This window comes from Lithobates pipiens, unplaced genomic scaffold (assembly GCF_037356315.1).
Source record: "Lithobates pipiens isolate NorthernLeopardFrog02 unplaced genomic scaffold, aLitPip1_a1.2 Scaffold_3, whole genome shotgun sequence".
In the NCBI taxonomy this organism is placed as follows: domain Eukaryota; kingdom Metazoa; phylum Chordata; class Amphibia; order Anura; family Ranidae; genus Lithobates; species Lithobates pipiens.
In genome coordinates, this window is record NW_027507790.1 from 181,194,572 (window position 1) to 181,220,547 (window position 25,976).

Below are 25,976 nucleotides of genomic sequence, written 5' to 3' on the forward strand. Positions count from 1 at the left end.
ACCCCTGACACTATTATGGAGATCCCCCTCTCTATTTGTCCTGTTTACCATTATCATTGAAAGTGAAAGTAAAAGAAAACCCCCAAATTTTGAGTTGTCCCCAGAAAACAAATAGAGGAAAAAATCTTTCAGTGGGGACAATAGACCTATTGACCCAGGAGTCACCAAAGAATTCCCTTTATTTTCCAGGATTTCCTCTCATTTCCTGTTTGTCTATGGAGCAGGAAGTAAAGGGAAATCTCCGCAATGGCACACAGATGGTGGAAAAAAATGTGACAGGGGTTTTAACCCTCCTTTGCTTTATCCAAAATGAAAAAAAAAGTGCCTATAGTTCTACTTTAAAGCTACTATCCCTTTTTTTTTCTTTTGCTTCCTATATCAGTTTTGGCACAGGCAGAACATGCAAATTCCATGTGGATAGTGTTCTTAAATAAGTACGGTTATCCTTTACCCTAGGCTCACATGTATGCAGGAGCAGGACTGCATGTAAATCACACGCTTTCCTGCACCAATAGCAAAATGTGCTGCTGGTAGTAGACACAATGGGGTGCCACTAAATCTTTACTAGCACCCCTACACATTGGTAACTTCCTGCTGGGAAATGCATAGCTCTGTGGCTGCGATTTTAGTATAGGTGCAAGGATCTTTTCTTGCAGGTACTGCTGTGCCTGTGCAAACGCGGTTGCGTGGAAACTGGAATAGTGTGAACCTAGCCTTAAGCACATAAGTCCCTTCACTGGATTCCCAAGGAGATGTAGGATACTGTGACTACAGTATTTGTATAAAACATTTTTTGCATGTAAAAGCCTTTATAATCCTCTTCTATTTCTAAGAGGTGAAGATGGAGTTTAGTGGCCTAATTAGATAGGAGCTTTCAGTTTTAGCTGCCAATGTCACTAAGCCACTAAGCCCAGTCATTTTGGAAGAGTTTTTGTACATTTCAATTGCCTAGAAAATGAGTGTAAGCCCAGGTTCACACTGAGCTGCTGGAACGAAGCCTTGTGAGTTCAGCTAAACTCGCACAATTTTACTCCCGCATGTCAGTCCTGATTTTGGCCGTGATTTCAGAGACATCTGTGCAGGTTTCTGCACAGATGTCAATATAAATCGCAGCCTGAAATCGCAAAAAGTAGTACAGCAACTACTTTTTGAAATCGGTGCGGCACCACAAATGTAGCAAAGCACCGATTAGGACGATGCCATTGCTGGAAATAGCTGCCAATTTGACATGTCAAATTTCATGTCAAATTGTACCAATGTGAACCAGGGCTAAACTCCCATTAAAGTCATTGGATAAATGGAGGCTTCCACCATGTCAGATATTGAAATGAATTTGCCACATCCCTGTATGTATAGAAAAGGTGGTTTGCAATTGGCAAAGACACTAGTAAATTTGTTTTAAAAAAATATATATATTAATTTATTACACAAGAAAGACAAGAAGACTATGCTAAAAAATCATCTACATATGATGATTGATAAAACAAACACTGACAATAACACAATTACACATAAAACAATGTTATCTTGCAATAGAAATGTGGCAAAACATATTCACAGTAGTTTCACTCCAAATTCCGGTAGTACTTTCCGGTGTCCAACATCCAGGATAAGTCCTAGCGGTACCCAACGCGTTTCTGGTTCACATCCTTTCATCAGGGGTAATTATATAGGAGGATTTATATTCTAGACCAGATGAATGACATCACAATCAAGAACAGAGAATGGCGATATTGCAGCAAGAATACATAGATATAGCGTTGTCAGTGGATGGCGTGTATAGAGGTTTTTATTTAACCTGCACCCTTGGATTATTTTTGAACCAGTGGGAGATGATCAAACACACTGGTCCTTCTGATAGACGTTTAAATTAAAGGCACAGACATAAAGCTTGTCATTTTGAACAAAGAGTATCGTAATGTAAGCAATTTAAGGATTATAATTAGAATCCTGCATTGAATAATGCTGTTGCAGTAAGATAGTCACTAAGGTCTGTTCAAGCTGTATTGCAGAGGTCCGTGAAGCACACCAACCACACTGACAAGGTCTGCTCATTAACGTCATTGGGGATAAAAACATGTGATTCTGCCCCAAAGAATTGAGCTTCACATGACAGTCATTGACTGACAATGCTCAATAGGCCCATTGAAAATTATTGAATTGTTGTCACAGTCAGGTTTAAATGGTGACTCGGTGTGTACACCTCCTGATCAGTCTCATGCTGTAGATGTTCATCTTTGTCACTAATGAATATATAGTCAGCCAATCAATATTAGTTCAGTTATATAACTATGCAGTTCCTTTCTGTACTAATATATATATTTATTTGTTGCAGGACGGTTTGAGAAGACTTTCGGGAAATGAATATGTTTTCTCAAAAAGTATGTTTTTTTTTATAAAACATTTTGACTTTTGCAATGATTGAGGTTGCGGTTGTGTCCTGAAATTAAGTTGGTCCTGAACTGATCAAAAATGGCAGAATTTCAATCAGATTGTGTCCGTCTTTGCTTGACAAATGTCAATCATTTGATCAAATTCTGTAGAAGAAACATGTTTGAAAATTTTCCTCAATCAGCGACTGCAGACAATCACCTGCAGCCCCTGATCAGGGGAATCAGTCAGCTGAAAGCTTTTAGCAGCTGAGAATAGGTTTCATTGAGCCCCTTTTCACGTTGGGCCGATTTGACTTGCGAATTGACATGTCAAATCGCTGCCTATTGCCAGCATTGGCACCATCCGAATTGGTGCTACACCGACTTTGCGGCTCTGCACCAATTCCCGAAAGTAGTTCCTGAAGTGCGACTACTATGGCAACTCCGGGGGGGTGCAAGGCGACTTCAATAGATATCCAAAGCACTTGTATATCAAAGCAAATTTCCCCTTAACCTCCCTGGCGGTATGATTAGTTCTGATTTTAGTTGCTGAAAGCGGTACAATTATTTTGCATGGAAATTTGGCGTTTTATATTGTAGGCCTGCAATTCTTAGGAATAACTCTCTTAAATCTGTTCAAACCAGAGTCTAGCAGACATCCCGGGTATGATAAAATGTATAATATAATAAATAATGATAATAAATAATAATAAAAATGATTCAATAATGTAATCAAATCCAAAAACACTGAAAATGTGCTCATTTGCAGAATTGTCGCTGTCATTAGATTTAGTGTTTGATGACGAATTTTCCCACAAATCGCTATCGCTCAATTCTGCAAGTGATTCTAATTTATTATCGCTGTTTTCTAGTTGGTCTAAAATCACTTTTGACATAAAGGGACAGTTTTTGGTTGCTATGGGCAATCTCCAAATTCCAGGCAGAAAAAACAGTATTTATAATATAAAAGTGCATGCAGGGCACTGGACAGACCACTAGGGACAAAGGGGGTGTGTCATTTTTTATACAGTACTGTAATCTGTAAGATTACAGTACTGTGTGTGTTTTTACTTTTTTGAATTTGGTGCCGATCTCCGCTCCCGTGCGTCGCAGGCGGCACTCGGGCACTGTGTGAATCGAGCGGAGGACAGCTCGATCACACAGCGCGGAGGACATCGCTGGATCGAGGGGACAAGGTAAGTAAGTCTCCCTGTATCCAGCAATGCGATCCCGAGTCTGGCTTGGGGTTACCGCTTATGGTACTAAAATCCCAGCCCGAGCCAGACTCGGGATCACCGCCAGGGATGTTAAGAAATAATGGAAACTCAAATGATTCGCTCCACAACCATTTATTCATAAATTCTTCCGTTTATAGTCTATATCAGTGATTCTCAACCCTAGGGTTCCTCCAAAGGCTGCTAGAGGTTCCTTCAGCATTGGGCAATTTCTGCCTCTCAGATTAGTTCCCACCGACACCATTGATCTTTTAAGCTATCTGTAAGGAGGTTATTCTTCCCAATGAACACATTGGGGGTTATTTACTAAAGGCAAATCCACTTTGCACTGCAAGTGCACTTGAAAGTGCACTTGGAAGTAAAGTCACTGTAGCTCCTAGGGGGATGTGCAAGGAAAATAAAAAACAGCATTTTAGCTTGCACATGATTGGATGATAAAATCAGCAGAGCTTCCCCTCATTTCAGCTCTACCCATTAGATTTAGAGTGACTGCACTTCCAAATGCACTTTCAAGTGCACTTGCAGTGCAAAGTGGATTTGCCTTTCGTAAATAACCCCCAACGTGTACAAGTGTAAGGAGCATTCGTTCCACTGACCATCACACTAGTGTATCATGAGTTGTAGATTTCTAGGATTTAGTGGGTGTTCCCGAGACCAGATAACCAGATATTTCAAGGGTTCCTCTGTGTTGAAAAGGTTGAGAAAGACTGGTCTATATAAAAAGATTATAGGAATGTGATAGGTTGTGTAACCATAAAATGTCCATCCACAAATGGCAGCCTCCACAAAGGGATTAGAAGCAAAATCCAGCAGGAGCTACAGAGTATAAAAGAGAGGCGCCTCTAAATGTAGCAATATGTTGCTAAATGTTGTACTTTCATTAAATGTAACCATATTGCTACACTTAGAGGTGCCTCTCTTCTCTTTTATACTCAGTTGTGATATGACGCTACTTGTATATCAAGACATTGCTTGTATATCAAGTCAAAATTTATTTAAAAATTTTGCTTGTCTAGCAAAATGCTCTCAAACCAAGTTACTTTCAAACCAAGGTTTTACTGTATTCTGTAAATTCTATTGTGCAGTATCACAATGCATTGCCTTTTATAAAACCAATAACTAAAACTTGTTTTTGCATTTATTTTCTTTGTTTAGCCTGGGTTCACACTGGTGCGTGCGGAACACAACATTTTGTATGGCTCAAATCACTTCACATCTGCACCAAAATGGTGCAGGACCCTTTTATTTCCCCACACCTCAATTGCATTGCATGGGTGCTCACTGTTCACACCCTTGCAATGCCATTCTGACAATCACACTGCATTTTGCATCTGTTTCGGGGTGTTGTTAATCTAAGATTGACACCCGCAGCACATCACATGGACGCCTTTCAATTGCTATGCAGTGTGATGCGGGGAAAAGCAGCAAATCTTTTGCGTTTCCCACATTCTCATCAGTGTGAACCAAGGCTCAAACTCATTGCTGATGATCCCCTTAATCCTGGTTATAGCCATTTCCAGTCTACATGGACTACAGCATTGGGTGCATTGCACAACCGTGTACCCTGCCTGGGTAATGTGTGTTGAAATGGCAAATTGTAGTTGCTATCAGATGCCTGTATGAAAGGGGGACAATGCAGGGGCACATTTGTGAGACAGGGACAAAGCATTGTCACACTTTAATGGGAAGTGCCTGAACAAGGAACCTGGGCACAATAATAAATACCCTTACATTGGGGGTTAAGCTATCTTGCAAAAATACAGGTTAGTGGGCATTAGTGATCAGCACTGCTGTAGCGGTATTAAACCGAAAAGCAAGCATTTATTATATTACAGCTTACCAATTCTTACACTTCAAGCAAACTGGACATCATAAATGCAGCTTTTAAGGGTGTCTGACATTTTTCTGCCTCTTAATGCCCCTCCATGTTAGCTTATGTGTTCATACACACACAGATGGTTACAGGCATTTAGAGGCAGGAAACAAAAACACCGCTTGCATGTTCATGATAGGAGCCTAAATGCATGTAAAGGCGCCTAAATGCTAGGCGTGATTATCGCTTGAGCATTCATTGAGTGTTCATTCATTTCACTCAGGCAAGTTAACATAGAAAAGAACCATGCATAGGGGGATATTTACGAAAGGTAAATTCACTTTGAACTGCAAGTGCACTTGGAAGTGCAGTCGCTCTAAAGCCCCATACACACTATCAGATTGTCTGCTGATTTTTTCCAGATTTACCAAAACCATATAATATGAGGTCAAACCTTAGGGGTTTCAATGTGTATGCAATCAGGCAGGCCCTTGCACTACATGGTTTTGGTAAACCTGAAGGAAAAAATAAGCAGACAATCTGATAGTGTGTATGGGGCTTTCATCTAAGGGGTAGATCTGAAATGAGTGGAAGCTCTGCTGATTTTATCATCCATTCATGTGCAAGCTAAAATGCTGTTTTTTATCTTCCTTGCATGTCCCCCTCAGATCTACAGCGACTTTACTTCTAAGTGCACTTACAGTGCAAAGTGGATTTTCCTTTAGTAAATAACCCCTAATGTGTTTTATCCTTAAGACCCCTTTCACACTGCCGGCGTTTTTCAGGAGCTACAGCGGTAAAAATAGCGATTACATAGCGCCTGAAAAAAGTGGCTCCATTCACTCTAGTGTGAAAGCTTGAGGGCTTTCACACTGGAGCGGTGCACTGGCAGGGTGTGACAAAAAGTCCTGCCAGCAGCTTTTTTGGATTGGTGAACTCACCGCTCCTCCACCGCTGCTCCCCATTGAAATCAATGGGGCAGCGCTGCGATTTAACCCCTTTTTGGCCATTAGCGGGGGGGTAAATCTGCCCCGCTAGCAGCCGAATAGCGCCGCTAAAACAACGGTAAAGCTGACGCTGGTGGTGGCTCGGTGTGAAAGGGGTCTAAAAACAACCGGTCTTTATTTGAATAAAACTATTCCCAAAACACATTTCCTTGGTACTGACAGTGCACCAAACTATAACAGCACAAAGACAGTAATCATTTAGCATGATACAATGTTCCCAAGTAGTGTAATTTCTGCAGCTCTTCGTCTCTCTAACACACTGTGATGTTTTAGCAATAGTTTTATTCAAATAAAGACTGGTTGATTTTAAGGATGAAACCCGATGTATGGTTCTTTTCTATGTTAACTTGACTGAGTGGAGGAGAGACCAAGGAGGGAATAGTAAAGCTTATATTATCTATATGTCTGGAACACCATTACAGGCTAAGTTCACCTATTATTTCCTAAATTCCAGCTCCCCTAGCATTAATGTACTTCTTTTGCAAAAATAAAACAACTTTCCATTTATTCTACTACACAGTCTTACCTCACTCTCTTTATGGCTGTTTAAACACACTGCTCGATTACTTCTGCCTTACTTCCTGGACAGACTTCAGGTCATGACACAGGAGTTGACCAGCTGAGGGTAGCTGATGCAAGTTGTGTGCTAATGAGATCAGCTGGTCAACTCCTTCCTGTGTGATGACCTACAGTCTGTCCAGGAAGTACGGCAGAAGTAATCGAAACAGCCATAAAGACAGTGAGGTAATCTGGTATAGAATAAATGGAAAGCTGTATTTTTGCAAAAGAGGTACATTAATGATATATTGGGATATATGGGAGCTGGAATTTAGAAAAAAAATAAAGGTGAACTTAGCCTTTAAAGATCTTCTGTGGTGGGAAAAGGCGCATATAGACCATAGCTGTGGCCATATAGCCCAGGTAAGGGCACATCTTGTGATGGGATATTCACAACACATTGTTACAATTGTTACAATGTGTTACAATATTATGTGCTCCTGTTACAGGAGCACATTATTGGGGACTTTATAGCACACAATTTATATTTTATTATGTTTATGCAAATTCATTTTGTTTGATCTGGTTTCTGAAGGACACTTATGAACTTTTTTTTTATTTTTTTTAACACATTTGTTATTGGTATATACGTATTATACTTTTTTTAAACTGATAGTACCATTGCTTTTTGTTAGCGATGTGGAAATGCACATGTTGGTTTACAGGATGCAGCTTATATATACAGTATATAATTGTTAGGAGCGTTTGATTTAATGGCGGGACTGCTCCATAGTAGTTCGTCTTCACTAGAGATGTAACATTTGTGGAGATTTTGAAGCCATGAAAAAATTTAAAGTTTTTTCACTGTTTTTTTTTCTGTAAAAAATTGAAATTTTCGACAAAATTATGGTCCTTATCATTTAATTCCATAAAGTATTTTTTTAACATCTTTGGTGCACCTCTGGCGTGCCAGGATGTGTTTTATCATCTTTGTAGCATTTGGAAAATAATATTTCTTCTCACAATATTTGCAAATTGCAGCTTTGCTGTCAGCATAAATTGCACTGTCAAAATGTTTCTAAACTCTAGATGTTGGTCTCACCATTTTACTGAGAGGAGGAAAAGAAATACCAATTTACTGAGCAGACTACAGGGAAACATTGTTCTGTGATGGTGGAGAATATTAATAGGAATCATTTAAAGGTTAAAAAGATAAATTCTTTTGTCAGACAAATGTACCCTCTTACCTGTCAATTAAGTCTTGATAGGACAGAAACTATTATATACTGTATCCCACCAATCACCCAACTGTAGGAGGTACAGTTTGCCCAACTCTAGGCAAACTAGGCTGGTGCTTTTTCCATTGCAGTGCCCCCTAGTGTCAGAAATGCATACTTCTCTTGTCTCTTGTCTTCTCTATCATACTTCATCCCCATCCACGCTGGAGTTTCAGATGTTTTCAGCCCCCCTTTAGTTGTTCACACTCCTGTTGTATTCTTGGTGGCATGAAATGCATTGCAATTAAACCAGGTAGAGGAAGATCCTCAAAATGGCTTTGCCAGGCATGGGAACTCAAATTAAGAATCTTTGCACTCGAGTTTGCAAACGTTATAGGAAAATAAAAGGTGTTTTAACTCTCCAGCATATACAAAAAAAACTGAAATGATCCTTTTATAGGTGGATAGCCCCTTAATATATTGATAGAGTTAACTGCTTGGATGGTTTATGAATGAGCTACTAAGGACTAACAATGAATTACTGATTATTACAGATATGCAGCACAGCCATAGTCACCTATCAGTGCCAGTTACAATCAATGACGTTCCACCTCGTATAGCGCAGTTACTCGACAATGAAGATTCCTGGGACTTTAACATATTTGAACTAGAAACTGTTACAACTAAAAGGTAAGTGCAGGGGTCGGTATCACAAACTAAAACTGAACTTCAGGAAAACAAATAAATAAACAAATGAAATTCATATCTGGAGCTGTTTTATATGCCAAAGGATTTGTATTTCTGTCCATACAGTCTTGAAATCTACATAGCTCTGCCACACAGCACAGTCCTGTCTGGTGGGGCTGAAGACCTGTTTTTTCTTTGATGCAGTTAAGTATCACTTACAGGTCCCTCAGCCTGCGACTGGACAGTGAAAGGGGAAGCAGCAGACTTCTCTCTTTGTCAGTCTGCTCTTTCCTCCTCCTATCGGCAAGATCCTTGTTCACACATGAGCACTGCATCACAACTGATTAGCTCCTTGTGCAGCTTCTCCCTCTTCAAGTCTGAGTTCTGTTTTATAGGGATGGCAAGAGGCTGATAAAGTCAGCTCCAAGTAGCTACAGTGTTTTCATTTGCTTGCAAGTACAGTGATGACGTATTAACAGGTTACAGGGCTGTATTAATTTGTCTTTTATATCTGCTGGGAGCAGGGCTGGTGCAAGGATTTTTGACACCCTTGGCGCAACCTCATTTTGCCCACCCTCCTTGGCTGACTCCGCACTTTTCCCTGCCCATGTAAATCCCACCTTTTTAATAAAGTGCCCATCAAATGCAGCCTCATCAGCACCCATCAAATGTAGCCTCACCAGCACCCATCAAATGTAGCCTCACCAGCACCCATCAAATGCAGCCTCACCAGCACCCATCAAATGCAGCCTCACCAGCACCCATCAAATGCAGCCTCATCAGCACCCATCAAATGCAGCCTCATCAGCACCCATCAAATGTAGCCTCATCAGCACCCATCAAATGTAGCTTCACCAGCACCCATCAAATGTAGCTTCACCAGCACCCATCAAATGCAGCCTCACCAGCGCCCATCAAATGTAGCCTCACCAGCACCCATCAAATGCAGCCTACCAGCACCCTTCAATGCAGCCTACCAGTGCCATTCAATGAATGTTTGCTTGCTGCGGGATTCGGGACACAGACACAGTCCTCCACCACTGCTGCGCCTCTGACACTATGTGTGAACAGAGTGGAGGCTGCCTGCTGATGCTGAGACTTAGTTGCTTGCTGCAGAGAGAAGAGAGTAGGAAAACCAGTGGCTGGGCGCCCTATGCAGCAGGGCACCCTAGGCGGCCGTCTAGTTTGCCTAGTGGTAGCACCTGCCCTGGCTGGGAGTTCAGCTTTAATAGTACCAAAAATAAATTATGGAGGAAATTTGCACTGGGGTCTGTGTAGTCTCTCAGGAGATAAATAAGCTACTTCAGTGTGAGCAGTAAAAGCAAGGTTCATTACTCATTGCAAACAGATAATTTACTGTTAATGACATAGGTAATTTTAAAACAAATTATTGGTGGTTCTTCCAAGTTACTGTACCTTGTTCAGTACACCCCTTCCTTTCTGCGGGACGCATCTGTGTGCAGTCAGCCTAAAGCCGCTGTTATATCAGAACCTTTACAAAGGCATGTATGTTCATTGCTTTAAAAAGTAAGCTTGTGTGGTCATAACATAAAGTTGTACAAATAACAGAAGCTTTAATATCAACATGTACACCTAATTCCACAAAGCATTAACAAATACAAATCTAAATCAAGACCAACATTTTATAGTTACATATCGTTACATAGTTGGTAAGACTGAATAAAGACACCCGTCCATCCAGCTCAACCTGTGTGTATAATTATATATTTACCATTTCTCATATCTCTGTATGTTGTGTTTGCTAAGATGCCCATCTAATAGGCATATCATGCTGCGATTTTACTGCAGCATGGGTGTACCCATTATTTTTGTGTAGGTAAACAGTGGTTTCCTATAGACTTTTTTTATGAGATTGCATATTTTTGGCACGGTTTCTGAAAGCACACCAAAGATGCAGCATGTAAGACTTTTGGTGTGCCTTCAGAAAATGCACCATAAACGCATAATCTGATAGTCTATGGCAGTGATGGCGAACCTTGGCACCCCAGGTGTTTTGGAACTACGTTTCCCATGATGCTCAACTACATGGAAGAGTGCAGGAGCATCATGGGAAATGTAGTTCCAAAACATCTGGGGTGCCAAGGTTCACCATCACTGGTCTATGGTAAACCATGGGTTAACGGCACGAAAACCGTGGGTACACTGCACTGCCAAACTACAGCACAGCAGTGTGAAACAGCACTAAAAGTTTTTAGAAATTATTGACACCACCTACTGTACCGTAAGGAACCCTTTATACAGTATAACATTAAAGGTTACGTTTATGAGCTTTAGCATTCTCTCAATAAAATATAAAGAGCCTAATATTTGTTTTTAGTGTTTACGTACTGTATATTAAACCCTCATTGTAAAACAAAATACTTCTTATAAATGATATGGCTTTGGAAAGATTGGAATCCTTAAATTGTATTCAGGTTTGAAAAACTGTAATACATGACCTATAGCTTTAACCATATTTGTATTTGTCTTTTGTAGGCCATTAGTTTACCTTGGACTTAAAATATTTACCTGCTTTGGAGTATGTGAGTTTCTCAGTTGTTCGGAAACAACTGTCCGTTCCTGGCTGCAAGTGATTGAAGCAAACTACCATGCATCTAATTCTTACCACAACTCCACGCATGCTGCTGATGTCCTGCACGCCACGGCCTTCTTCTTGCAAAAGGACAGTGTAAAGGTATGTCCATATTCAGCATCAGATGCAGGTATGTTAAAGAGAAACTGAACTCTGGAAACTGGGCCCAAAAAGGGCAGTCAGAGGACAAAGAACTAGACACCAGTGGCATCCCTGCAGCTGATCTTCCCTTCATGGCCAAACAATTCTGCCTTGTTCTGAACTGTGTTCTTGTGGAGGCGGCCATCTTGGTAGAAGCAGGGCTTTGCTTCACATGTCAGAACATCCAACAAGGAGGGTTCCATGGGCCTCTTCTATGAACTCTGATCTTTAGTTCTTTCCATAGATTTTCTATTTGATTCAAGTCAAAACCTCACATTGAAGGAGGTTTTGTAATATATTATCTTTACTAGATCTATGTACTATTTATCACTCTTGGCATCTGAAATAAAAGGTCACTCCTAAAAATGTATACAGGTTTAGCAATTCCCATAAAATATTTGGACTATACTGCAAATTTCACAGCTTTACATTTATTTTACATTTAAATCACTAAAACAATCGGTGCAGCCCTTCATCAATCTGTGATACCTTGTGCATCAAATGTAATAAATGTGCATTCAGACAACCATCTATCTGCAAAAATTTACAATATCCAAACAATATATATATATATATATATATATATATATATATATATATATTATATATCAATGTTGAATAAAAAAAACTGAAACGGTCTTAGTGCTTGTCTCTTTAAGGCTCGCTTCTCAGTTTTCCTTATGAGTCCACTTATCATCAATACTGATAATCCTTCACTCTGCAATGTGTGATCCCTTAATTACCATAATAACAGTATGCTTTTTATCAACTCCATCGTGCTCTCCTCTCCTAAGTTTTACATGCCACCTTCACCAGGTGTGCCCTCACCTTCATAAAATGAAAAAACAGTCACAATATTTCATCAATTCCTTATAGCTTATATCTTCACTTTGTATTTCTCCTTAGTGACAATCCTCCTGTTATTTAGCAGCTTCCAGTCTCCAGCAATACTCCATTCAATAGCATGAAAAAGATATAAGGACAAACAATCGTGCTTTATCCTTTTAAAAACACTCTAATAGCATACTTGTAAACTTATACACTCACGTTTAAACAATAAATATTATGCCTTTTGTATATCCTCTGTTACAGTGTGTTTCACAGATCCATTGGTCGCAGGTTCTGCAGTCCTGACTGCTTTAGACTCATCAATATTTTCCGTTTATTCACAGCGTCAGCCTTTCAGGTCCCACCCCTACATGTTTTAGCACACCTTGTGACTTCCTTGTGATTTGTATATAAATATATATATATATATATATATATATTTTACATTTTAATTCAACACAGTATATATATATATATATATATATATATATATATATATATATATATATATATATATATATATACAGTATCTCACAACAAATGTGAGTGCACCTCTCATATTTTTGTAAATATTTTATTATATATTTTCATGTGACAACACTGAAGAAATGACTATTCTGACTCCGATTGTTGTGAAGCGATTTATCCCTTGTGAGACCTCTATGCCTGGCCTGTATAGTATATAATCACTCAGGACAATCCTCATCAGATAGCTTGAACTCACCAAATTCCATCCACAAAGATGCTTTTATTCTGAACATCAGGTTACAGCAGGTGACAGGATACAAACAGATGAATAGATGATCAAAAGATGATATTGTCTGTAGCTTACAATGCAGAATACATATGCCCTGCTACATGTGGCTTGTAGCTCTGACAATCTTGAAGGGGAACTCCAGGCCAATTAAAAAAAACAAAAATAACATGGGTTCCCCCTCCAAGAGCATACCAGGCCTTTCAGTCTGGTATGGATTTTAAGGGGAACCCCCAACCCAAAAAAATTGTATGGGGGTCCCCCCAAAATCCAAACCAGACCCTTATCCGAGCACGGCAGGTCAGGAAAGGGGGTGGGGATGAGCGAGCACACCCACCCTCCTGAACCGTACCAGGCCACATGCCCTCAACATGGGGGTGTGGGTGCTTTGGCGCCCCCCACCCCAAAGCGCCTTGTCCCCATGTTGATGAGGGCCTCTTCCTGACAACCTTGGTCGTTGGTTGTCGCAGTCTGCGGGTGAGCAGCGTATTGGAATCTGGAAGCCCCCTTTAACAAGGGGGCCCCCAGGTCCCGGCCCCCCACCCTATCTGAATTAGTATGGGGTACATTGTACCCCATCCCATTCATCTAAAAAATGTGTCAAAAATAACACAGTACATGGGTTTTTAAAGTAATTTATTAAGGCAGCTCCGGGGTCTCTTCCAACTTCTTCTCCCCTCTCCGGCTCTCGTGCCTCCTCCACTGATGTCTTCTGCCTCTTCCGGTTCTTCTCCGCTCTCCGCTGATGTCTTCTAGCCCTCTCCGATACTTCTCCCTCTGTCCGCTGTCTTCTGCCTCTACCGGGTCTTGTCCACTGTCTTCTCGCTCTTTTGCCGGGTCTTCTCCGCTGTCTTCTCCCTCTGTTCTTCCGATGTTGACTTGATGCTTTCTGCCGCTCTAATGCTGGGTGCGCGGTGGGCAACTACTTATATTGGCATGGGGCGGGGTCACTGGGTGATGTCATCTGGAGGCCCGCCCCTTATGATGTCACCACACGGGGCATGATGGATGGTGACGTCATAAGGGGCGGGCCACTGGTGACCCCGTCCCTTGTCAATATAAGTAGTGGCACACCACGCACCCAGCATTAGAAGAGGAGAGAGCATTGAGAGAGAGTTGAGTCAACACTGGGAGAAGACAGCAGAGAAGACCCGGCATAGGTAGAAGACAGCGGAAAAAGGTTGAAGAATCAGAGAGGGCAGAGGCAGATGCCGTCAGAAGAGGGAGACAAGCCGGAGAGGGGAGAGAAAGTCGGAAGAGATGCTGGAGCTGTCTTAATAATTTACTTTAAAAATCCGTGTACTGCGTTTTATTTTTAACACTTTTTTTTAGGTGAATGGGTAGGGGTACAATGTACCCCATACTCATTCACATAGGGTGGGGAGCAGGGATCTGGGGGACCTCTTGTTAAAGGGGCTTCAAGATTCTGATAAGCCCCCCCTGCCCCAAAGCACCCATCCCCCATATTTAGGGTATGCGGTCTGGTACGGTTCAGGGGGCATCCCAAGCCCCTTTCCTGACCTGTCGGGCTGTGTGCTCAGATAAGGGTCTGGTATGGATTTTGGGAGGGTTCCCCTTAAAATCCATACCAGACCGAAGGGCCTTGAGGGTGAACCCATGACATTTTTTTTAACATGTTGCGTGGAGTTTCCCTTAAAGATTCATAATAGACACAGAGCCTGGTCTTGTCAGGGATCAAAGTCGGATCCCTGTTCATTGAAGTCGGACGCATGTCGGACTTCAAGTCGCAGGGCAAAGTCTACTGACAGTCATCTGTACACATCCAGGTCCTGTGGAAAGGTTTATGATATGAATTCAAAATTTACTAATATGTTGATATCTAATATGTTTTCTTTTTTCTGTATTATATGTTGTTTTTAAATATGTGTTAAATAAACAGTTTATACATTTTTACCCAAGGTGTGCTCTTTAAAAGTCTCATGGGCACTTTTGTTTTTTGTTGTGTGCAAGGTCATTTTTAATAACATTCAATTACAATATGATTAGTGTCACAATTATATGCGCTATATTATTTTTTCTTTATTTGCTATTATTTTCCCCGCGAAAGTGGAGTTACCCTTTGCTTAAACAACTTAAAGTTGGAAGCTGACTGGTTACTATACACAGCTGCACCAGGTTCTGTATGCTCCAGTTTTAGTAAATCCCCCCCCCCCCTTTGTGTTTTGCATGGCCGTTTGAAAAACAAATACAAATTACCGGAAAAGAAGAAGCCGCATCAAAGTAGGGATCATTTCTAAAAATGGACAATGGCAAATTTGATGTACAGGCAGAGCTATAATGCATATGGATTTTTTTTTCAAATTATTTAAATTGAACTAGCCCTTTAGTACAATGCAATTCTTCACTTGTATTGCCAGTAATGGGACCATAATCGTGGCATTTGACACATGGTTGTCAGACCATTGGTCACGTTGCAAGGATTCCAAAAGAAAGTTATAATAAAATCTATTTGTAAGCATTCTATAATTATTTTTATTAAGTGGAGAATTCATATAAAGGATCTGTCACACCTTTGTGGTGCACTGCGGTGCCAAATGTCAACACGTGTGTTAATGTGCATTACATTAAGGCAGCACATCCATTATGAATGGGGTGCCAATGCAGCTCATCACACGCCACAATAAAAAACAGTCCTGACCCTTTCTTGGTAACGCAGCGCATATTTTTTACACTGTGTTTTATGGTTCGATGAAGTGCAGGTCTATTGCCTAAGTGTGTTGGGGTGCTGTTCAGAATGAATATATTGGGGGTCAACAGGCGTTCTTGTCAAATGCTGCATTTTCTAATTGAATGCATGTAGCTGTGTTTGAATAGAAATACAGCAGTTGACAAGAAAAGGTGAGTTTGACCTGATTTCCTTTGCACCTCTGTAGGACATTCTGCTTCCTAAGAAATTAAAACAATGGGGGTTATTTATGAAAGGCAAATCCACTTTGCACTACAAGTACAAACTAAAATTGCAAAGCGCACTTGAAATTTCACTGAAAGTGCACTTGGAAGTGCAGTCGCTGTAAATCTGAGGGGAAGATATGAAATGAGGGGAAGCTCTGCTGATTTTATTATCCAATCATGTGCAAGCTAAAATGCTGTTTTTTTTCTTTTTCTTGCATGTCCCTTTCGGATCTACAGCGACTGCACTTCCAAGTGCACTTTGCACTTGTAGTTTGCACTTGCAGGATTTTTGCCTTTAGTAAATAACCCCCTAACAGCCCCTAAACTGCCATGTATACTGCTCCTGTAAGGTCAACAGGATTTTGCTAACCTGATTTGTCAAGTGCAGAAAAATGGCAGGGGACATGAGCCTTTATGCATGTTTTAGTACTATGTGCCATGTCAGTGCAAAAGTGTGAAGCTGCTCATCTGCTTTAAATAAACCCAGATGAGTTGCTCATAGTTGTTGGTGAAAATCCAGATTAATTAATCAGTTGTTAGTACTGTGAATGAACCTATGAACAGGGATTGGGTATTGGGGGGTGTATGTTGCTGCAGCTGACTTACAACTGTTGTATAGTGCTAAATTGATGACCACTTCTTTTTGTAGGCCAGTCTTGACCAGCTGGATAAGGTAGCTGCTCTGATTGCTGCCACGGTACATGATATTGATCACCCCGGACGCACCAACTCTTTCCTTTGCAACGCAGGCAGTGAATTAGCCCTGCTTTACAATGACACGGCCGTCTTAGAAAGTCACCACTCTGCGCTGGCATTTCAACTCACTGCAAAGGACAACAAATGCAATATTTTCAAAAACATGGACAGGTAAATTGAAAACTTGTGTTTGTTACATTAATGCCTTACTTTATTTCAGATTTTCAATAAAAATGCACAGTGTCTAGGGGCAGAGGATTAAGGTATAAATACTTGATTGAAGGCTAGGTTCACATTTAATTAATGGATAAATGAATTCATATATTTTTGGCAGTAAAAAATGTGCATTTATTATTTTTTAAAACAGGAACCTGCAAAGTATTGCACCTGTGATCAGCAGATCATGGGTGCAGTATAAGGCTCCGGACACACTGCCTAAAGCTCTGTGCCCACACCTCTGTACAGTAGGGTTGCCACCTTTTCGTCAAGCCAAACCTGAACACTTTAGCGGTGCACGGCAATTTGTTTTGCAGTACACACTATAGGATTGTAGGAGACTTGGGACACCTTTGAGTGACCCTAGAAGAGTAGTAAGAGGCGCGCATAGCGCGCTCCAGTGAACAGTGGCTGTGGCCAAATTGTGTTAACAGTGGAGAGGGGGGTGGACTTAAAGGGGTATGGTTAAATAAAACAAAAGCATTTGTGTAACCATAAAATATGATTAGATTAATAAAATAAATGTCACAGTTGAAATATGAACCTAGCCTACCTTAAAAGTGGACACTGTCAGTCACTAGGGCAGTGGATGGTGTCAGTGGGGCAGAGTGCGGTGTCAGTGGGGCAGCGTGGTGTCAGTGAGTGTGGTGTCAGTGGGGCAGAGTGTGGTGTCAGTGGGGCAGAGTGTGGTGTCAGTGGGGCAGAGTGTGGTGTCAGTGGGGCAGCGTGCGGTGTCAGTGGGGCAGAGTGTGGTGTCAGTGGGGCAGCGTGCGGTGTCAGTGGACAGTGTCAGTGGGGCAGAGTTGCGGTGTCAGTGGGGCAGAGTGCGGTGTCAGTGGGGCAGAGTGCGGTGTCAGTGGGGCAGAGTGCGGTGTCAGTGGGGCAGAGTGCGGTGTCAGTGGGGCGGAGTGCGGTGTCAGTGGGGCGGAGTGCGGTGTCAGTGGGGCAGAGTGCGGTGTCAGTGGGGCAGAGTGCGGTGTCAGTGGGGCAGAGTGCGGTGTCAGTGGGGCAGAGTGCGGTGTCAGTGGGGCAGAGTGCGGTGTCAGTGGACAGTGTCAGTGGGGCAGAGTTGCGGTGTCAGTGGGGCAGAGTTGCGGTGTCAGTGGGGCAGAGTTGCGGTGTCAGTGGGGCAGAGTGCGGTGTCAGTGGGGGGGAGTGTGGTGTCAGTGGGGCAGAGAGCGGTGTCCGTGGGGCAGTGGACTTTTAATTACCAAAAAAAGCACTGCACAGTAATGCACAATAAAGTAATTATGCCAGGATGGTACTGCAGGGAGAACTAGACTGCAATCTTCAATCAGCAGCCATGTCCCTGGAAGACCAGCATGCCGAGTCCCACACTGGAAAGCTTGTGGACTGAACTGCAGGAATCTAAAGTCCCTCAGCTCTGCACTCACCCAGCGGTTTGTCTGTGTCCCCTTAGCTCGCTCGGCAGGCTCTCTGTTCCTCTCACTTTCTGGACAGGTCACATGATCGGCTTGCAGAGGGGAAGAGCTGAAGCTGTGTGTCTGCATGGAGTAGGCACTGGCACGTCTCTCCACCCTCACAGCCGCCCTGCAATGTGTCACAACTTAAGTTAGACAGCACCAAAGACTCGGCCAGAGCGCCAGGCAGTGCAGGCAGGGAGGGAGACACCTGCACGGGGAACACCAATACAGAGAATGAGAGACTCCTCAGCACTGTGTCCGGGGCTCAGGCAAACTGATCCCCAGACACAGGAGTCAAAACCCGTACTGTCCGGGTGAATCCCGGACAGGTGGCAATGTGCTTGCAGTTCATCTAAACTACAAGTCTGTCTCCTGCTGTTGGTGGAGCCCAGCACAGCACAGCTATGCTGTTTTTAAAATGTGACCATGGGTGAGGGGAGAAGAACCTCTGCTTGCTGTCACACTGAGGTGGAATGATGAGGAGGAGAGGGGTGGGGGGGGCGACAACTAGAATATGTTAAATGTTCCACCCTGAATGCTGGCGTAACATGTAACACGGACATCCCAACCTGCAAAAACTAATTTCAGGGAGGTGTCCTGAAATGAGTGGAAGCTCTGCTAATTTTATCATCCAATCATGTGCAAGCTAAAATGCTGTGTTTATTTTCCTTGCATGTCCCCCTCGGATCTACAGCGACTTTACTTCCAAGTGCACTTGCAGTGCAAAGTGGATTTTCCTTTAGAAAATAACCCCCTATGTGTCCAAACACACTATGGGTGTTTTCAGGAGTTTAGTGGGAGGGGAGTTTAGAGGCTATAAAAAACATAATTTCTGCATTCAAGAGAGGAGCTTTTGAGCATAAACAAAACATTCAAAAGCACCTTAATGTGTCTTAACGCACCTTAATGCTAGGCGCCTTCCCACATGCATTCTAATGGTCAAAATTCTGTCCAGCAGAATGTAACACCAGACATGTCAACACGCATGCAAAATGCAGCTTTTTTTTTTTTGCTGCTTCTAAACTTCTGTAGGTGAAAAAAGTCAGCAGCTACAAATACTGCAGCTGCTGACTATTATTAATAATCGGACACTTACCTGTCCCAGGGTTCATCGATTCGGGGAATCGAAGCCCCGCTCGTCTCCCCCTCCGCTAAGCGGCGCCGGCATTTTAACGGTGGCACACCGTGACTGGCCATGCAATCACCTGGGACCTGACACGTGTCCCAGATGATTGCCTAGAGGGAGGAGGGAGAGGTGATCTCCCTTTTTTCACCGAGGGAAGTGATGTCAGGAGCCCAGGCGCTGAAGGAGGCAGATTTCGAGGGACCACATATCAACAGACATCATAAGGTAAGTTAAAAAAAAAAATAATTCATGCACATTAATGCAATTTTTTTTTTTTGGGTGGAACTCCACTTTAATGCATTCTGGTTAAAAATGTTTAGTCATCGTATAAACCCTAATTTTGATTTCATACAAATAACATGGCCTCTTCTGTTTAGGACCCAGTATCGAACACTTCGCCAAGCCATAATTGACATGGTACTAGCCACAGAGATGACCAGGCATTTTGAACACGTGAACAAGTTTGTAAACAGCATCAACAAACCCATTGCATCTGAGGAGACCAACTCAAATGTAAGGAATGGGGAGGAAATATTTTTCGGCTTATGTTTTATGTATGTAGCACTACTCCCGTAGGAGCCGCAGGATTTAACTTGTCCAGGTCTTTCCAACTTCAGCCTGGCAGCCAGGCACATTGCAGGCTTATTCACTTTTTCTCCAAAAAACTGGCTAGGGGATGTTTATTTTTGGAGAGCTTGGATAGGTATGAGGGAAGTGGTGGGATACACCAGGAATGAGAACTATGAACACTGAGGACTTAATCTTCCTTGCTGCTTTAAGTAGAAGTAGTACAATGGGGGTTATTTACGAAAGGCAAATCCACTTTGCACTACAAGTGCAAAGTGCACTTGAAATTGCACTGTAAATCTGAGGGGTAGATCTGAAATGAGGGGAAGCTCTGATGATTTTATCATCCAATCATGTGCAAGCTAAAATGCTGTTTTTTATTTTCCTTGCATGTCCCCCTCGGATCTACAGTGTATTCCTTTGCACTTGTAGTTTGCAAAGTGGATTTGCCTTTCATAAATAACCCCCAAAGTCCCATCTCATTAGTGGACAATATCTGGACAGAGCTCTTCAGGACACCAGCCATTGTCCTCTTTAACAGACCCACAGCTGACTATACTAGGCACCAACGGGGTAAATAGAACACAAGGTCCCCAAGATCTTTCCAATGTCTGTGCTCACAAGGCCTAAGAAAAGATGGATGCCTCATTCCAAGTGATGCCCTCCAATGATACCAGACAGATCTGTGGTAGACAGCTCCCCTCAGTCAGCTTCTTCTAAGCACCCGGGTCTCTGCTTTCTTCCCTCAGGTCACCCACCTTAGACCTTCTCATGGCAGCTTGTGCTTGGGAGGGCAGTGTGCCTCCCTCATGCTGGACTCCTCCACTCTAGGACAAGACCAAGAACTGTATAAATACAGTTACTCAGCATGCCATCAGAGCCTGGGATAGACTGGGGCTATATCAATATTCATGTTGTCATCTGTATAGCTTCACACCTACTATCCAGAAAATTCTCAAGTCTCCTGGATACAGAGGAAGCTATAGACCAGACTGGCAGCTGAACACACTGCACATACCTAACTAGCAGATTACAGCTTCACTGGGTATAGTGAGCAGAATATGCTTTTGCCTACCAAATAATTGCAGCCACAGTGACTACATTGCGGCAACTAAATTTGCAAAAACACAATCTAAAAGCTATCTAACTACCCTAGCACCTACCTAGGAGGGTGCTACAATGGAATGTTCATATTGATATAGCACATGGAGTGAAGAATACAGTTTTCTCTTATGGCCCCTTGACTTTCTCAGCTTGGCTGTGTGCTCCAGTGATCAGCAGGTGTGCAGTTCTTGGCTTCATACACCAAGTCGAGGTAACAAATACCGCATACTAAAAGTAGAAGATGAATTGTAAATATCAAATGTGATGCAGATTTATTCATTAAAACAGGAACCTTTTCCAGACTATTTTCTGCTTGTAATGCTAACACCTGACTAACAATGTTTTTGCACTGGGTAAATATGAAGTGCTCCTCAGACATTATAATGTGTAAGGACACATGCACACTGGACATTCAGCCCCAGTGGATGAGACTCCGACACTGAGGTGTGGACAGAGGGCACCGGTGCACCGTCTAGCCCTGCAACTGGTCAAATTCTATGACAGGCTGAAAGTTGCACCAAGCTGTCCTCATGTTTAGGGCAGTATGTGCCCAGGGACAAATGTCTGGAACTCAAGTAGTCTGTGCATACTGTCCTAAACACTAGTAACACTCAGTGCACCATACAGCCCCGCTAGTAACACCCAGGCACAGCAGCTTTCAGCCTGTCAGTTCCCAGTCGCGGGGCTGGATGGTACACCTGTGCCCTCTGCCCCCACCTAAATGCTGAGGTCTCATGCACCAGAGCTATTTGGTAACAATTAGAACAACTTCTTGCTTTTAAGTGTGATGCTCAGAAAACGGTTTATTTTCACATGAAAGGCCACCATGCTTTGCTGCCCTTTTAGGACTGGGGAAGTCCTGATACACTGAAATAACAAAAAGAGGGCACACCAGACTAGCACATTACCTCTATATATCATTTATTGATGAATAAAAACAAATATTATCCTCACAAACCAATGTGTTAACAAGCTCATCAATGTATTCCAGAACCAGATCCTCTTTACAGACTTCCTATCACATGAAGCAGCCGCCCAGCTCTACAAAGTCCAACACATTTCAAGGGGAGTCCCCTCTACATCCGATGAAAAATGTTGGCTCCCCTAAAACGTTTCTAGTTCTGGATTAAACTGAATAGCTTGTTAACACGTTGGTTTGTGAGCATATTTGTTTTAATTCAATCAATAAATGGTATATAAAAGGTAGTGTGATAGGCTGATGTGCCCTCTTTTTGTTTCTTCAGTTATCTGGACTAAACGCACATGGTGCACGAGGCCTAAATGTACATAGATTTATCATTATTTAGTGGCACAGTTTTGGTATTGTAGTTTTGTTGTTTACATGGTTCTTGTAACACTTGTGTTTGCAGAGCGAGGGCAGTGACTATGAATGCGCTCCTAGCACCAGAAACTCTCCTGAGAATCGTGTACTCATCAAACGCATGATGATTAAATGTGCAGATGTAGCTAACCCATGCCGACCTCTGGAATTATGTATAGAATGGGCCGGGAGAATCTCGGAGGAGTATTTCGCTCAGGTGGGTATGACTGAAATTGCTATGAAATTAACATTTAAGAGAATCAATTTGTGTATTGTCAGTGTATCTGAGAGAAGAATATCTAGCCCAGCCAATGTAAAGCTGCCCATAGATACCTAGAAATTCAGCCAGTTCAGCTGGGACCCACCGAATTTGGATCTATCTATTGCTGTTCCCGAATAACAGAAGTTGGTCTAACTATCAACTTTTTTCAAACAGGAATAATGGTGTTTTGGAAATACTATAGCTAGGCAACTCCTATCCTTACATTGATGAGGGGTACCATTTTTTTTTTTTAAATGACTGCAGTAGGGAACAGACACAAAAAGACTCAGCAACTTATTATTATTGTTATTATTCAGGATTTATATAGTGCCGACAGTTTGCACAGAGCTTTACAACATGAGAGCAGACAGTACAATTGCAATACAATGCAATACAGGAAAAATCAGAGGGACCTGCTCGTTAGAGCTTACAATCTAGGAGTATTAAATCACGGTTATATTTATTAGATGCATTTGAAGGTATTTTTATAGCCATGCTTGTATCACATTATTATCATATGCTGGTATCACATTCATATTATTATATGCTGGTATCACATTATTATTATTAGATGCTTGTATCACATTAATATTATTATATGCTTGTATCACATTAATATTACAATTGTACTTTTCTGCCCTGTTCACACCACAGTGTTGATTATTTCTTCCATGCAGAGAACTGCATACACGTTGCAGATTCCTGCGCAGAAAAAATGTGCAAGATACCAGTGTTGTGTTGTGAACAGGGCACATAGAGACCAATTTGTTTTCTTTGTGCCCTTGCAGAACGGGTGCAGAATGTTAGAATGTTCTCCAGGTGCCCGCTGTCGCTGTTTGAAAATAATGTCACCTCGCAGGGCTCCGTCCACGTTATTCATTCACAGTGCTCTGTGAATGAGAAACTACAAATACCAACAGCTGAGACTGTCAGCTTGCAGTGTTAATGGACTACCATTGCGCTGTTGAGCGCTTTGGTAGTTCATTCTCTCTTCCTGTCAGTGTGTATCAGCCTGCCCATAGCAGGGTACAAGCAGACAGCTTACGTAGACAAGTCTGCAGGAGTCCTGTATGGCACCCACGATCTGCTGATTGCAGGTGCAATGCTTTGCAGGCTTCAAATAAAAAAAAAAAAATGCACCTTTTTTAACCTGCAAAAAGATGTGCATTTATAATTTTTTTTTTTTTAAAAGGTTAACGTATCCTTTAAGGTGACAAGGTATCAAACTCAAAAGAATGCAAATCTGTAATGAAAACTTAATTAGTGCCACATGCACAATGAGTGCAGTGTGCAATACATTAGAAAAGCATGCAAAATGGAATACAGTTTTGTACAGAGTTACATTTCTCCCACAATAGAAAATGTACCTTAAAACTGAGACAATTGGCAGTAGCATTGATCAGTGAATTCTGACAGTGGAGGAGTCCCTGCTGTCAAAATACAATAGAACGGGGAGGATTCCTCCATCCACCGTGCTTGTGTGGATGGGGGAATCTGTTACGTTTTTTCCATCAGCTCGCTGGCTGATCCACATAAAGTGATCCATCTATGGTCAGCTTTACTTCTGGGCAGCTTCCTAGTCCTGACAAATGACGATTGGAGAATGCAACTTTGAATCATTTTCCAAAAGTGAACAAAGGATAACAGAGGCTATTGTTGTGATCTGCTACACAGAAAAGTCATCTATGTTTCAACAGTATACTTTTGTTGTATTTAAAACCTGACAAATCCAGCACCTTTGGGGTGCCTTTGCTGGTGTTTTCCAGAACCAGGTTCTGTGGATATTTCATTTTTCATTATAAGATACTGCTGTGATCTGTAAGGTATCATGCATATTTATGATCATTTACCAGAGCTTTTTATACGTTTAGAAAAGAAGTGTTAAAGAGAAGTTTGGGATTAAAAACAAACAATTATACCCAGGTGGATGCAGGATCGATTCGATGCTTCATCTGTCCCCCCGCTGGCTCTGCAGAGAAAACTGAGCAATCAAACATTGCTGATCGCTCAGTTCTTCCCATCCGCTCTGAGCAGAGAGCCGTGACTGTCAGTCAGCGGCTCTCTGCTCTCACCTCCAGCGCTCACTGGAACGCTGGGCTGTAGAGGGGGTGGGAGAGGCTGGCTCAGGCTCTCGGTGGATCACTGAGATGCTGAGCCAGGTGCTGGTCCAGTCCAAACTTACATACATGTTTGAGAGCTACTTTACCTACCAAATGATTAGTATTTTTGTCTAACCAGTGTTAGACAGGGCTGCTAATCTTTCTTTTCTGCAGTTTCCCTACTTCCACCCTATGACTGGATAGTGGAAAAAAGCAGCAGACTGGTGAGCTCATCTCTCTGTCATCTGCTCACTCCTCCTATAAGCATGCTCCTTGTACTCTAGAACACCTAATTGGCTTGTACTGCTTCTCCCTTTCCTTCAATGAGCTCAGCTGTATAGAGTGTACAGTAGACTGCAAGGGGCCGATACCAAGTAAAATTGAAATACTGACACTACTTGCCATTTATATGAATAACCACGTCAGCCCAGAAAGGATTTACCCCCTTAATGACCAGGCCATTTTTTACGATACAGCACTGCGTCACTTTAACTGACAATTGCGCAGTCGTGCGAAGCTGTACCCAAACAAATTGAAGTCCTTTTTTTCCCCTAAATAGAGCTTTTTTTTTTTTTTTTTTTACTTTTTGCTATAATAAATATCCTGGTTTTTTTTTTCATATTTTATTCATCAGTTTAGACGGATATATATATTTTTCTACATATCTTTGGTATAAAAAAAAAAAAATCGTAATAAGTGTATATTGATTGGTTTGCACAAAAGTTATAGCTTCTACAAAATAGGGGATAGATTTATGGCATTTTTATTTATTTTTAATTTTTTTTACTAGTAATTGCTGCCATCAACAATTTTTTTTTTTTTATCAGGACTGCAACATTGTGGCGGACAGATAGAACACTTTTGACATTTTTTTGGGACCATTGACATTTATACAGCGATCAGTGCTATAAAAATGCACTGATTACTGTGTAAATGTCACTGGCAGGGAAGGGGTTAACACGAGGGGGCGATCAAGGGGTTCAATGTTTTCCCTGGGTGTTTCTGTGTTCCTAATCTTTAGAAACAGACGATCTGTCTCTCTTCCCCTGACAGAATCAGGATTTGTGTATTTACACACACAGATCCCCGTCTGGCTCTTGTGC

The 25,976-nt window shown here is 42.0% G+C and overlaps 1 protein-coding gene across 1 annotated transcript in view; it reads left to right on the forward strand.

Moving 5' to 3' along the window:
- The window catches only part of PDE8B (phosphodiesterase 8B), a 218,345-nt gene that overhangs the window by 186,820 nt on the left and 5,549 nt on the right, over positions 1–25,976 (forward strand). The window contains exons 15-20 of the mRNA XM_077462583.1: positions 2,336–2,381; positions 8,697–8,832; positions 11,326–11,524; positions 16,708–16,925; positions 19,898–20,033; positions 22,562–22,729. Of these exons, the coding sequence (XP_077318709.1) occupies positions 2,336–2,381; positions 8,697–8,832; positions 11,326–11,524; positions 16,708–16,925; positions 19,898–20,033; positions 22,562–22,729 (903 nt within the window). The remainder of the gene's footprint in view (positions 1–2,335; positions 2,382–8,696; positions 8,833–11,325; positions 11,525–16,707; positions 16,926–19,897; positions 20,034–22,561; positions 22,730–25,976) is intronic.